Here is a 15,957-nt window from a genome sequence, read left to right as displayed (position 1 = left end):
TTGGAGGGGTGAGCTACTTAAGGTCACACTCAGACACGTCCTAAAACCCCTGGAGGGACATATAAGATAGCACCTTGAGAAACCCTTGTGACGCACAACATGAGAGGTGAACGCATATTGAAGTGTAAAATATATCAGATATCTAACTGAATTATAACAACCCCTTAGGATATGTGCACACGGTCAGGAATGGCTCAGTATTTGCTCAGGATTCGACGCAGGTGAAATCTGCACCAAATCTGCATCTGAGGTCACTGGTAGGTCACCTGTGCTTTTTATGTTTTTACATGTGTTTTTGATACGTTTTTCCATATGCGTTTTTTGATGCGTTTTTTCATTGCATGCAGTTTTTTTGTCACTTGAAATAAAGCTAATTGAAAGTTGGCTTCTGGGAAGGGAAATAAAGTTATTTCCTTCCCAGATGTTACAGCATAGTAGATGGGATTTCAAGAAATCCCATGCCCAGTATGCGTGCACCGATACTCGTGGCTCACCCGCAGAGACGGACATGCGGAGTGTCTTTCCAGACTGCATGTTATGTTATGTAAATTACCCATTCACCATCATTAGATGCGATAAAACCGAATTATCTTCCTAGTCACATGCGTATTAAGTGCGGGAATGCAGCTTACCACACTGTGTACTAATTTACATAATGGTGAATCTTGTGACACAGCTGGAAGTACATGACACAAGAAGTGGAGGAAAGTACAGAGAGAGGTCCCCTCTTTTAATAAATAATTTAAAAAAATGGCATGGGGTCCCCCTATATTTTTTAACTTTACCCGGCTCTTCCCACTTGCCCGGTAGCGGTGGCAAGTGGGGTAATATTTGTGAGTTTGACGTCACCTTTGTATTGTCTGGTGACGTCAAGCCCACGGCTTAGTAATGGAGAGTCGTCTATAAGACACCTATCCATTACTAATCCTATAGATGTATGGTAAATAAACACACAGCCAGAATAAAGTCCTTTAATTGAAATAATGACAGACTCGTTTAATAGATCTTAATTAAACCATACTTACTGCATTATCTAATTCCACTGAAGCCTTCATTCTCCTGTAAGAGAAATAAAATAAAAAAGCAACACTATACGATACATGTCGGCCGAGAATATAACATACTGTCACACGACGAGTCCAGCCCTGCTACATCTGGAATGCCTTTGGCTGGATGTTGGCATTATGCCACCATCCAGCCTGACATCCAGATACAGCAGAGCTTGAAGATGATGACCGCTGACGTCTCTGGCGGTCACGTGCACGGCAGTTCTTGCAGTCAGCTGAGCTCATCGCGAGAACTGCAGTGGATGCGAACTTTTGGCTATGTCACAAGGTAAGACATTATTTAAATTAGTTCACATGGGGAGTTCCTGGCAATGGACCCAGAATTTCAATGTTTCGTTCGCCAAGCCACTTAGTTATTATTATTACCTTGTGAAATGGTCTCCATCATGCTGGAAAAAGCATTGTTCATCACCAAATTGCTCCTTTAACATAGGGAGAAGTTGCTTTTGGAGGATGTTTAGATACCATTCTTTATTCACATCATTATAAGCAGCCAACATTGTGAGTAAGCCCACTTCTCCTGGATGAAAAGCAATCCCACATATGACCAGTTTCAGGATGCTTTATGGTTTGCAAGACATTGGACTTATGGTAGCGCTCACCTTTTCTTCTTTGGAAAATCATTCTCACAAATGTTCCAAACAGTCTGAATAGGTCTTCGTCAGAGAAAATAACTTTACTTTACCACAGGCCTCTGCAGTCAAATCCCTGTAGAATGTTGTTAGCTAGTTTGCGGCCCTTTATGATACCAGGCCAGCTTCCAAAAGCCTTCGCCTCACTGTGCATGAAGATTCGCTGACACTTGCCTGCTGCCATTCCTGAGTGTATCTTGGACCAATCACGTGGCTGAATCCTCTTTAGGAGACAGTCCAGACACTTGCTGGAGTTAGTTTTGAACCCTGGGCACTCCAGCAACTGAGTCTCTCTCTTTGACACTCCTGATGATCCAACAAATGGTTGATTTAGGAGTAATCTTACAAGCAGCAATGTGCTTGCCTACCAAGTTCATTTGATAAAGATGACTGCATATGTGTTTCCTTGAGGGTAACCATGATTTAAAGAAGTGGACAAGGATTTCAAGCACCAGTTTATTTTAAAACAAGATATCTGCTCTTATAATTCAATCACTATGACAGTGATATTAGCTGCCTTGTCCTCTTTATCACTTTCTCCTGAGCTAACCAGAAGATCACTGAAATGATGCAAGTAGGTCTTTTTATGGCATGGCAGAAAGTCTGTGGAAATTATGTTTTTGTGATTAAACAAATTTTCTATCACGCTAGGAAAGAGAGATGCCCGGTGAGCGGCGCAAAGGGAAAGGGAGAAACAGGAAAAGGAAGGACCTGACAAAAGGAAGAGGGGAAGATTGTAACCCCACAAACACTTATCTAATACTGAACCCACGTGAACCATTACATGCCTAAGCCCTAAACTTTCCCCCGTGAGCTATTATGTGCCTAAGTCCAGGCTGACCCCAGGCTTTGCTCTGGCTAGTGAGATGGGAAGTAATACACTGGTCTTACTAATACCACAAGACAACACAGGGAAGGAGACAAACGGGAAAACAGACAAATAGAACTCCATCACATTAATGGAAGACAAAACAGCTTTTCCTAGGAACACCTTGTCCAGAGAAGTCAGGCTCAGATTAGAAATTCTATTATTGTCATAGGAGGAAGCCAGGAATGGGATTAAAAAATGAAGGGGAAGTGGTCCCAATGGTCCCAATGAGTAGCAGCAAAAGGCAATGGAAACTCAGCAGATTTAAACCAGGAGCTCTTAGCCCCTTCCGTACCATAAGAAACAATAAACCTGCATCACTCATGTGAATGGCCACGTAGGCAAAGATCAGCTGTGACCAGCTACTCTGTTATCTTCTAATCCAACACGCACCAAAGGTCCCAGCAGGGTGCGGCACATTTGTGACATTTTCATAGCAAAGAATTACTTTGCAATTCATCTGATCACTCTTCATAACAATTTAGAGTTAATGCCACTATAAAAACGGAAGCAAAAACTTTGTGAAAACCAAGCTTCACAACAATCTCAAAAACATATGACTTGACTGTTCACGCTAGGAGAAATTGCTGGCTTATATAACAAACACAGAGATATATCATTAAAAGGAAAAGAGGACCACTAGCGCTAATATATACCTGGATACTCAGAAACACCCTTTACCCTGGCGCACATGGGACAATGTCCAATGAAAAAATGAAAATAAAACCGATGAAGGCGGTTGCAACCACAGAAACTAATTGGAAGAACAAACGCTCTGCTTCCCAGAGACGGTCCATACTGCATAGTGATGTCACATGCATGCAAGTAGGTAGTTTCTTTGAACATATGCTGGTAGAACAGTGACCGACCGGCAGTATACCAGCACAGTTCATTATTGGCAATATCATTCAAGGCACTTGGAATCTTTCCACAAACTAAGTGTGGGTTCTTACAATCAGGAGAACTTTTCGCCATCTGAGTGCTGTAGGATCCCCGGCAACTAACTGGACGTAACAACATCCAGGACGGATCACTACCATCACAGCAGGTAAGGAAGCCACTCAGGCTATGCTTTCCTATATTGTTGAACATTCTCTGATAATACCCTGTCCTTCAAACTGCACGTCCAAACTCTTGCCACCTCCTGTTACCTCCAACTCAAAAATAAATCATAATAATAATAGTTCTGGTGAGCTCATCTCAAACACAGAGATATGAAAAGAAAAAGGGAGACAAGCACACAAAGGGTAATAATGTATTTTAAAAGTGAAATCATGGGGTTGAGGTGTTGCTCCCCTGATTGAGCTGTGTATGTCACAACTCCAATAAATGCCCACAGAGTATTCAGCTAGTGCAGTCATATCTGCAGATAAAAGAGGATCTTCTGCATGCAGATTGAGGAGAAGTAAGATATAGACATTCTGGTAGACTGTGTTACTGTGAAAACTTAGTAGTTCCACATGTGGTAATATTTCAAATAGATTTTATGAACTCAATTCAGGTTCGCTCCAAACTCTTTCTAAAGGGACATATTGTTCAGGGAACTACTTCTTTTTCACAGCAGCGGGGTCTTACAGAACATATATCTCCAACTTCTCCTCAAACAGAGTTAACGTAATGCAATCCTACCTACCACCTCTAGCAAAAATTATGGAATCACCAGCCTTGGAGGATGTTCATTCAGTTGTTTAATTTTGTAGAAAAAAAAGCAGATCACAGACATGGCCCAAAACTAAAGTCATTTCAAATGGCAACTTTCTGGCTTTAAGAAACACTAAAAGAAATCAAGAACAAAAAATGTGGTAGTTAGTAATGGTTACTTTTTTAGGCCAAGCATAGGGGAAAAATTATGAAATCATCCTCTAAATTTTCATTCCCAAAACTAACACCTGCATCAAATTAGATCTGCTCGTTAGTCTGCATCTAAAAAGGAGTGATCACACCTTGGAAAGCTGTTGCACCAAGTGGACTGACATGAATCATGGCTCCACTACGATGTTAATTGAAACAAAGGAGAGGATTATCAAACTCTTCAAAGAGGGTAAATCATCATGCAATGTTGCAAAAGATGTTGGCTGTTCACAGTCAGTTGTGTCTAAAATCTGGACCAAATACAAAAAACATGGGAAGGTTGTTAAAGGCAAACATACTGGTAGAGCAAGGAAGACATCAAAGCGTCAAGATCGGAAACTTAAAGCAATATGTCTCCAAAACAGGAAGGGCCGGTGATTACATAATTTTTGCCAGGGGTTGAAGTCTTACAATAGAAATGTTTCAGTCCCAAGCAACAGGAAAGAAGCTAAGCACACAGCCTTTCAAATTCACTTCTATTAAAGTATGACTCAAGGTAACGAAAGCTGTACTTCCTAAATCATGCAAAATGGAGATCAAGGTATTACCACTGGTGTGCTCCTAAGATTGCATTACAAAAGTTGTCACCTTGCCCTAGTCAGAAATATGTTTAGTGTTTTTTAAGTTTAGAAGGAAGTACTGAAAAATATAAGTCAATGATTTATGACTGCTCATATAACCCAGTCTTATCCATGTATCTAGCATTTCCCACAACATTGGCACACCAGAAATTAAGGAAGTTAGAGCGTCACCTACTGATAACAGTGTTTTGGCGAGTATGTGTGCATTTACACTAGACGATGATTGTGAATAGGGATGAGTGAACATGCTCGAATAAGGTGTTATCCGAGCATGCTCGGGTGCTAAAAGAGTGACTTTGGCGTGCTCGAATATGTTTGAGTCTCTGAACCTGCATGTCTCGTGGCTGTTCGACAGTGGCAACACATGCAGAGATTGCCAGATGTTAGACTCAAACTTATTATTCGAGCACGCCGATGTCACTCGGTTAGCACACGAGCATGCTCGGATAACACCTTATCCGAGCACGTTCGCTCATCACTAATCGTGAACATGGGATCTTAGCAAAGCTTACTTTTCTGATAATCGTGCACTGCCCAATGAACGAGCACAATGCTTTGTGTGAAACGAGGTTGTTGTCGGCTGAAGATTGTACTGTGTAAAAGGACCTGCGCTGCTGAGAACAATAGCAACCTATGCACATAGAGCGATGTATTAATGATTGTTCTGCGTGCAAATTAAATGCAGTCTGTTTCAGCAAGCAAGTAGCTGATCGATGGCCAATTAACGCCACTGATAAAGCATTGTAAATCCAGGATGAGCTTACAGTTTATCAATCTTCTCTATTTTGAATAAATACGATCCATTGGTAAGCCATGTTCACATCTGTGTTGGAATACAGTACAAAACAGCGCATGACACCGTGATTGAATCCCGACAGATCCCATTAAAGTAAAGTGAGACGCAGATGGAAAGAGAGCTTTGTGAAGTAAAACAACTATTAATCATGTGGCCTGTTTCTATGAAAAAAAGGCTATTTAAAGTGCACGGCAACATCACTGCCATTATGGCTACAGGAATCCACACAGGCTTTATATCCTTGAAACAATAGTTTCCATTGTTTTACGTGACATTAGAACATAATACATGGTGCATGAGTAGAATTCCACTTTGCAAATTAATATGAAAATAGTACCCAGTAGATCCATTACAATGTAAATTTTCCTTTGGGCAAGTCATTGACAGTACATAAGTGACATTTTGTAACGCTATTTGCCGACACCCCTGCATGTTTCCCTTCCCCGTCCATGCAGGGATGCCAGCGTACTCACCGCCCCGGCAACGCGACGTGATCCCTGGCGTGCTCCCTGTCCCCATGTGTTGTGCGTTCCTAGAGTGTGCTCTCCTACTCTTAAAGATGCAGCGCAAGCACACATAGTAAAATGTCCCCAACCAATGGCTGGAAGGCATTTAGTAAAAGTGTACACCTGCAGGATGGCTCCCAGCCAGTAGCTGGGAGGCATCTTGTATAAAGGGCACACTCCCCTACATGGAGGTGCCAAGCAACCAAATATCATTAGGTAGTGTGGTAGTCTACTAATGAGTTGTAAGGTACCCTGGTCCTGGTGTGGTCAGTTTCCTGAACCAGAAGTCCATGGTCTTTGTGTGACCAGTCCTGAACCCGTAGTCCCTGGTCCTTGTGAGGCCAGTGCTGAACACAGTCATTGGTCCTTGTGTGGCCAGCCCTGAACCCATATTCCCTCGTCCGTGTGCGGACATTCCTGAACTCTGAAGTGACTCCAGCGGTACCGTACCTGAATCAGTATCCAAGACCTGTGTGTCTGAACGTGTGCCTATCCAAGTACTCTGTGTCAGTAACTGTTGTGTGTCTGAACGTGTGCCTATCCAAGTACTCTGTGTCAGTAACTGTTCTTCACAAGGATCTAGAACCTAGAAGTCTGAACAGAGCCCGAGTACGTGTCTGTGTCACAAGCCGTTCTGCAGAGGATTCAGTATGTAGTAGAGCCCAAAGTCCTACCTGTGCCTGTGTACCTGACTCCTGGGGTCAGCAGCTGCAGTTCTGGGGAGTGCCTAGGAGTGGTTTATGAAGGCTACCTGCAGCTCGTCTGACTCCATCATCATGAAAACCAGGTAGCCGCTTAGCTACTCCCCTCTTAGGCAAGTCCAACCACATGGCACAGTGAGCAGTGACTATTCTTCTTAAAACTTGTTTCTGGAGTGGAGTGGACTCCTGTTTGATCCACTACAGTACTAAGGGGATCCGAAGAAGTGAAGTGGGTTCCTAAAGCAGTGATGGCACTATGGATTTCTGGTCACCAGTTTTCCTCCAAACGGGTTAAGGTAGGATTCCTAGTGTCCTATCTAGCAGGAGATGCTCTAGCATTGATCAACCCCTATGTGAAAACGGGGCTCCTATGACCTTGGACCTGCAGGCCCTCATGGTAGCCTTCCAAAAGGTCTTCGGGGAGCCGAATCTAGAGTCTTCTGTAACATCTTCCATTCCCAAATTCCAGGAGCAGCCCAGAGTGGTGAAGCATGTGAGGAAAACATCATGTCTGGCTCTGCCCTTCCAAAGACCACCTATTCCTCAGCCTGCTAAGGCAGCTACCCATGCAGAATCTATGAAGGTCAACAGTGTTTAGCTAGCGGTGCAGCAGCCGGAACTATGCCATGAGAAAGTATTGCAGTATCACTGCGGTTGTGTGGAACATCCTGATGGTCTTTGTCCTGAGAAGTCTAAAAAAACTCCAAAGCTTTAGGCCAGTAGGAGAGGTTGCCCTTGGTGAGAGTACTCCCTCTTCACTAATGACTGTCACTGTATCCGTGGCAAGTGGAGGCTCTGTGACTCAGCGGGAAAGTTCGTACTACAAGCCGTGAAGAGTCAGTGTCAGATTCCAGTCCGACAGCTTCAGTATCTGGTGAGGGTGTTGTGAGGAGGTATTTTCAGTTTCTAAGTGGTCTAGTGAAGAAAACTTCAAGGTGGTGGCAGCTCTACGAACAGAGAGTGACTTGCCAATGCCAAGCTCCTGGTACTACGCCCACTTTATCTTATGCTGAGGGTGGCTTGACAGAGAGAAGCATCCTAGTCATGAAGATGTTGAGAGAAGTCACTTTTCTTCTAGTGGACAGGAGAAGTCGTGGTCATGAAGAGAAGTCCTGGGAGTCGGTGAAGACATGTCGGCCTTCAATTTCTTTGCAGAAAGTCCTCGAAGGCTTGAAAAAGAGGGGCGTAAGTGGGTACTTACCGCCCCAACCATGTGGCATGGCCCTTGCATGCTGTCTCCATGTGTTGTGCACCACACTTTTGGGAGGTGTCTCTAGTGTGCGCACGTGATCCCCTGCTCTTAAAGGGGCAGCATGCGCGCATAGTAAAATGCCCCAGCCATTGGCTGCAGGGCAATTAGTAAAAGAGTACACCTGCAAAATGGATCCCAGCCAATAGATGGAACATATCTTGTATAAAAGGTACCTCCCCTAAAGGAAGGTGCCAAGCAACAAAGTATCATTAGGTAGTGGTCGTTGTGCGGCCAGTCCTGAACTCTGAAGCCACTCCGGCAATACCTGAATCAGTATCCGAGATCTGTGTGTCTAAATGTGTGCCTATCCGAGTACTCTGCGTCAGTAGCCATTATTCACAAGGATCCAGAACCTAGTAATCTGAACAAAGCTTAAGTCTTTGTCCGTGTCAGTAATCGTTCTGCAGAGGATCCAGTATCTAGTAGTCTCAACAGAGCCCAAAGTCCTAACCCTGCCTGCATACCAGACTCCTCAGCAGCTGCAATGCTGGAAACTGCCTAGGAGTGGTGCAGCTCAAGTCTGACTCTACCATCAGGAGCTCCAATGAACACCAGGTAGTTGCCCCTCCTAGGCAAGCCTGGCCCCGTCATACAGTGGGTCCAAGAACCACATGCACCACCTGCGTGCGTAACATATTTCAGTCTTGGCAATAGACTTTCTTCAGAACCTCGGATTGAATAATATACTTATAGCTGAAAGGATGGCAGAACGTGGTAGCTGTCCTTGTCGGAACAGCTACTACCACATTACTACGATGTTCTGCCATCCCATCAAATATAGGAATGATTTAAATAAAACATGAATATATCAACAGAAACACATTCAAGTTACCTGGTTAAGACTGTTGGAAAATCTTAATGACTTTGAATTGAATCCCATCTTTTCTGATGCAGCAATATACACAGTCTGATATTTCGTTGGAATGGAGGAAGCAGTAGTAGGCATCCTGAATTTTTAACAAAACAGTCAAAAGAAAGCAGTAAGTAAGGGAAAACTTTTGAATATACACTAAATATACGTTTAGTAAAATAAGATTCAATATTCTATAACATCTTGAGTATGAGATCAGTGATGTACCGTCAATGGCCGTAGGCCACAACAGAGCAGCCCTAGTGGCTTCCAGCTATTTCTCCACAATTCCACATTTTATGTAGAAAAGGAAGATCTACGTTATATGGCGTAGGCTCACGTTTTGAGTATGCTCCATATCCATTGGGTGCCAGCTGCTTTACACAGTAAACATTCAGCAATAATTGGTCGGTTGGAGCCAACTCTGATTGCAGCAGTTTAATCCCCTTAGACTATGTGGTGAACAGTGACCATGGCATCTAAGAAGTTAGACCGGGAATGCAGGTCTCTCTGTCATAGTCATTGGGCCCCAGCAACGCAATCGCAGAAACTCAATTGGTTGCATAACAGCAGCTGGGAGACCATGGATGGGCTAACGCAAGACTCCACCAATTTTCTATACTTGTCTCTGCATGATACATTTAATTTGACATTGTGATGTACTTAATAAAAGTTCACCAACCATCTGTAGCACTGTGATATAGTAGTAAGTACAAATATAGCAAACCCTGATATAACCTTATCCCTTAGCCTCAGAAACATTTAGATAATAATACACTTAGTAATTCAGAAATGTGAATATAATACAAGCAACAACAGGAAACATATTCCTAACCATCAATGTTTCATTACAGAATAAGGGGAAATGATTCTCCTTGTGGAGAGTGCCAAGCGGTGTGAAGAGACTTACAGGCCATGTACAGTAAATTATTAAACTAACTTACCGTACTCAAGCTTGGAACTCTCCACAAGGAAAGACATTAATTCTTAAATATCCATCAGAGGCCTCTCATCCAGCCAAATCAAACCTCTCGCTTGGCACTGGGGAAGGGAAAACACACCAAAACATGTGTCTGCAAATGGAGAGTCTGGTTTGACTTTTATCTTAACTCATGTAGCAAGACTAGTCGTCAAATAGGCTACTACCACATTATTACAATGTTCTTGCCTATTAGGATTGTTTCATCCAATAGGTGGCATTACATTTAAAGTCCTCTTCCTCCCTGAAGATACAATTTGCATTTTACAGAATACCGACTGCCATCAAGAACAAGTCTAAAGGGTAAGTTTGCATTAAAGTAGCTCAAAACTAGAGCTTCAAAATCATACAATAAGTTTTCAGATATGTTTTAGTTATGACTGACAAACTCATTAACTGACAGATATACGGTACATTAGTAATCCTGAAAAGTGAGTTCATATGACTAGGCTGTAGGCATCCTCGATTTACCAGAGATCTACAGGAAACTTCACATAAACTAAGGTACATACCAAACAGCAAGGATTTTCATATAGCTGGTTGCATTTTTACTAGTTAGTAACTTGATTTTTATTGTCTCTTGTGCATGCATTTTTATTGTCTCTCATTTAGTGCCCCCCCCAAAAAAAAAAAATCATGATTTAACTTCCGTAAGGTTTATGAACCAAAACACGACAAAACCTGATACCTGCCTTTTTTGCTGCGTTATCTCACTTGCTCATTGCTTTCTATGGGTGAAAGAACACTGCAAAAACACTGAAAAAATGCTGAAAGAAGTGACATGCAAAAAAAAATGCAAAGTGTGAACAGCCTAACTCTTGTGAACAGGGCCTTTTTCACCTCTTGTTTGAATTATATGTTACTCTATAGTGTGTGACATTGTTGGTACAAGCACCCTCTGAATGCTAAAGCATGTGAGAATATGGTAAACCAGTGAGCGGAGTCTAAAGGATTCTGAATTCTTCACCCTAGAACCCTTGAGAGGAGGTATGGACTTTTCTATAGGAAGTTCCATGTCACCACCCCCAGAGTAATCTCTATAAGCAATTTCTGATGCACGGATGGACTAATGACAATTTGAGATCAGGGCAGGCTCTCAAATATTCTCAGAAGCTACTTCAGGAAAATTCTGGCAGTCACTTTCCTGAGGCGGCTTCGGCGGTGGCTTTGCTGTTGTTGCAGCATCACTGCAGAAGGCTTCCAAGTGAAGTGCACTGTCATGGCATGCACGGGGTTCTTCAGAAGACCCCTTGCCTGCTTAGCAACTCATCGACACATCGCAAACGCATCGGGGGATCCTAAGTGCACATGGAACAGCGTACAACATGGTTTAAATGCCGATATCACAGAATGACAGCAGAATTTAAGTGAGCGCACCTCTACCCGCTGCTTATAAGAGGCAGATACTGCCAGAATGCCTCCGAGACCGCTCCCGACTTGCATCGTACATGTATGGCGGCTGTTAGGAAGGGGTTAAAGGTGTTGTGTCAAGTTTGGAAGTTATCCCATATCCCCAGGATAAGGGATAACTTCCCAATAACTTTGGGTCCGAACTCTGGGACCAACTTTGATCACAAGAACTGGAGTTTTGAAAAATCTCTTATGAATGGACTGGTGGTTGATCATGCGCACATCTGCTGCATCCATTCTTAATGGGAGTGTCGAAGATCAGCTGAACGTGGTGCTTGGCTATTTCAAAATGATCCTATAAAAAAAAATGAATGGAGCATGGGTGCACATTATAGACCACCACTCCATTGAAGAGCCCTGGCCTGGTAAGGGTCCCAGCAGGTGGATCCCTAGAGATTGGGAAGTTATACCCTTATTCCATGGATTGGAGAGCACTTATAAACTTAATACAATGCCTTCAAGAACTATCTTTAGCGTAAAGTAGAACAAGGAGTCCTGGAAGTGATTATATGGCTCCTACAGAGCTCTTAACAGGAAATCCCTATTATAAAATAACGTATTAACCTGAAGATGTATGGTTAATCTGCAGGTTAACAGTGTTCTGACACTGTGCGGCGCCGGCATTGAGAGTCCAGCCATCGTAAGGAAATTAACATTATTCCTCCACCGGCAGCATTCTGCTTCCAGTCATAGGAGTGGTGCTAGCATGGTTTCAGTCACCGCTCAGTGTATAGAGAGTGGTGGCTGTAATCGAGCACTTGGTACTGACTGACATCCAGCCCTAATGATGAGCTGCTGTCAGTCAGTCCCAGGACGTGGTTACAGCTGCCACTCACTATACACTGAGTGGTGAATGAACTTGTGCCGGCACCACCTCTATGATTGGAAGCTGAACGTTGCTGGGGGGGAAAAATTTAATTTCTTCCAGCAAGCAGGGCTTTCAGTTTCTACGCTTCGTCGTGTCAGATTAACCCCATACCTGCATGGTAATAGCATTATTTTACATGACAGGTTCCCTTTAACATCATCAAGTCTGTCTATGATATCCTAAAGAGAGAAGGATTTGCTCACTGCCTACATAACAGGAGATCTGTGGATAGTTCTCCGAGATGTTTGGAACAATATTCCATGATTCGTTCCCTCAAAAACTGCCTTCAAACAGCATCAGTTCTTTTAGTTACACTTGCACAAAGGATGGTCACATCAAATATTGATTTGATTATTGAATAATTATTTGATTTTGATTGCTTTTTCCTCCCTCTGCATTGTATTAATTGATAAAAATAAACTATTAACACTTTTATTTTTTAAAAACATTCTTACTCTGCTTTCCACACCTGCCTAAAATTTTTGCAAAGTTCTTTAAAAAGTGACAACTTTCTCACAAATTTCCTGTATATATATAGAATAGCCGAGTTATGGAGGTTATGTTTAAATTATTGTCTTTCTGGGGGGTATTTTGCTACATCAAGAGACTGCATTTAGACATTCCTAATAATAAATCATATACACGGGCTCATGACCCTCCTGCCTGAGGACAGAAATGCGTAGTTTTACATTACGCCTGTCATAAAAGCATTTTACGGTCCAACCTTGCCCTCTAGTGACAGCATGGAGGAAGCACTGAATTTTACTTCAAGTGTTCAGCACATTAGTCATTTTTGTTATTTAACCTTTGGTTCAAGGTACAATTATGTATGGGAAATATTTGGTAAGATGTAGCTGCAGAAAATAGCTATTCTAAAGGCCCGATCTTACATAGCGAGATCGCTAGCGAGATCGCTAAAGCATCACCGATTTTGTGATGCAACAGTGACCTCGCCAGCGATCTCGTTACATGTGAGACTTAGCAGCGACCAGGCCCCTGCTGCGATGTCGCTGATCGTGCTATAATGTCCTGGGCCATTTTTTGATTGCTGGCATCCCACAGGCCAGCGCGCATCGCCATGTTTGACACCGACGAGCGACCCTCATTAGCGACTCAGAAATCATGGACGCAGGCGGGAGTCTCAGAAGCGCTGCTGTGTGACAAGGACCTAACGACCGCCGAGGTCGTTATACAGATCGCTGGGTCGTTGCTGCATTGTTGGGTAAATCTGCCTGTTTGACAGCTTACTAGCGACCATGTAGCGACGTACCAGCAATCCTTATCAGGTCGTATCGTTGTCAGGATCGCTGTTGCGTCGCTAAGTGTAACGGTACCCTTAAGCTGGAGTCACACATAGCCACTCACCAGCGATCCTGACAACGATATCAACGTGTCAGGATCGCTGGTAAGTCACTATGTGATCGCTGGTGAGCTGTTAAACAAGACAGCTTCACCAGCGATCAGCACAGCGACGCCGAGCGCCCAGCGTCGCGGTGTACGTTAGTTACCAGCGCGCTGATGCAGGAAGCTGGTAACTAAGGTGCACATCGGGTATCGTTAGTTACCAGCTCCCTGCATCAGCGCGCTGGTAACAAAGGTACACATCGGGTATCTAAGGGACGCTCGTCCCTTAGATACCCGATGTGTACGTTAGTTACCAGCTGATCGCTGGTCTCCCGCCTGTCACACGCAGCGATGCGTGCTGGCCAGCGGGAGACCAGCGACCAAAAAAAATGTCCAGGGCTTTCCTACATTGATCAGCGATACCGGCAGGGGGGCCGGTTGCTGATCGCTGTCACACACAGCGATCTCGCTGGTGAGATCGCTGTTGTGTCACAAAACTTGACACAGCTATGTGTGACGGGGCTCTTACATACACACCTCCACAGTATCAAAAGCTTCAGCCTTAAAAGGGTTATCAGAAAATTGGGGAAAAATCATTAAATTCCTAAATGCCCTCAATTAGCAAATCGCCCTTAGGGCAGTTTCACACGTCCAGATAATTCCGGTACCGGAGCTATCCGTGTCCGTGTGCATACGGAGGCCATCCGTGTGCTATCTGTATGTCCGTGTGTACCATCCGTGTGCTGTCCGTGTGTTCGTGTCCGTGTATTTGAAAAATTAGTTTCAATGTTAACCCTTTGACTTTTAAAAATGCACACGGACAGCATCCGTGTGCGGTACATGTTTACATGGACCCATTGACTTGTATGGCTCCGTGTTATCCGTGCTGTTGCACAAAAACGGACATGTCAGCGTGTTTTGCACATGGACACACGGTCCGTGAAAACACGCTGACATCTGCATAGACACATTCATTCGAATGTGTCTGCGTGTGTCAGTGTCTCCGGTACGTGAGAAAACTGTCATTACACGTACCGGAGACACTGACGTGTGAAACTGCCCTTATTGTGCATAGGGACATAATCACTGTGGTACCTCTCCAATTAACAAGCTAGGATGAGTTTGTCATTGTAACACGATAGTGGCCATTTTGATGTACTAAATTGTTTACTCTATTGGGCAAAAAGAGTGTGGTTTGCTAATGTCAAAAATGTAGGAAAACACACTCCTTAATGTTGAAATTGCAACACAAAGAAGGAGAATTTGTGAAGCTGTGGAAATCACAGGATGAGTAGAGAAGTTAATGATCTGCAAATTAGGAAAAGATGGAAGCAAATTTTTTTCAAAAGATCTCAATTTATTCAGCATCCAGTATAAGCGCCACACAGAAATCCCCGCACTTACACAACTCATCAACTCATCATGCTATCAATGAGGTTATTCATGGTTGTTTGAAGAATGTTTCAACACTCTAATTGCACCCAAAAATAATCAAGATCTGATGATGGGAGCTCCCTTTGCAAAGACCGATTAATAATGTCCCAGATGTGCTTGATGAGCGGCAGTTCATCAAGCGATGTTAGTACATTTAGGCCATGCAGGTTGCTCATAATAACATGAGAAACATGACATGAGAAATGTGGCCTTATGTTGTAGACGCCTCTCCATTACTAAGCCATGGGCTTGATGTCACCGGACAATACAAAGGTGACATCAATTCCACAAATATAAACCCCACTTGCTACCGCTGCAGGACAACAGGGAAGAGCCCGGCAAAGTGCCAAAATTGGTGCATCTAATAGATGTGTCTTTTCTGGATTGCTGCTGGCTGCTTTTTTTAGGCTGGGGCCCCTTACCAGCCTGAGACTGGGGGGGGGACCCCACACCGGTTTTTCAAATTATTTATTAAAGTAATTTAAAAAAAAAAAAAAAAACAGCGTGGGACCTCTCTATTCTTGATAATCAACCTTACTAATGCTGACAGCTGAGGGTTACAGCCGGCAGCTCTCATTTTTGCCTGGCTGGTTATCACAAATACAGGGGAACCCATGCCGGTTTTTTTTTTTCCAATTATTTAGAGCGCAGGCGCTGGATGATGAATACTCTCGCTGTTATTAGCTGCAGCAGGTGTAGGCTGATGGGAGCAGCAGTCCCATCAGCTGACGCCAGTGACTGGATGCACAACTTTTTACCTCTGCAGCTGCGGGCTCACACTGTTCACTGTTGTCTTTGGGGGGTTCCACCTTTAATAA

At 43.5% G+C, this 15,957-nt stretch overlaps 1 protein-coding gene across 4 annotated transcripts in view; it reads right to left on the bottom strand.

Annotated features, from left to right (window-relative positions):
* STPG1 (sperm tail PG-rich repeat containing 1) overlaps nucleotides 1–15,957 on the bottom strand; it is a 179,954-nt gene that overhangs the window by 122,076 nt on the left and 41,921 nt on the right. For 3 of the 4 annotated variants that reach the window (XM_073572565.1, XM_073572583.1, XM_073572573.1), the window contains exon 2: nucleotides 9,087–9,201. In XM_073572565.1, coding sequence (XP_073428666.1) covers nucleotides 9,087–9,201 — 115 coding nt within the window. Of the gene's footprint in view, nucleotides 1–9,086; nucleotides 9,202–10,048; nucleotides 10,142–15,957 lie in introns of those variants that run through there. The other variant, XM_073572593.1, reaches the window with a different exon arrangement.

This window comes from Dendrobates tinctorius, unplaced genomic scaffold (assembly GCF_039654945.1).
Source record: "Dendrobates tinctorius isolate UK_male_01 unplaced genomic scaffold, ASM3965494v1 ptg000007l, whole genome shotgun sequence".
NCBI classification, from domain to species: Eukaryota; Metazoa; Chordata; class Amphibia; order Anura; family Dendrobatidae; genus Dendrobates; species Dendrobates tinctorius.
The sequence above is the reverse complement of the archived record's forward strand: the minus strand, read 5'-3'. Positions and strand labels throughout refer to the sequence as shown.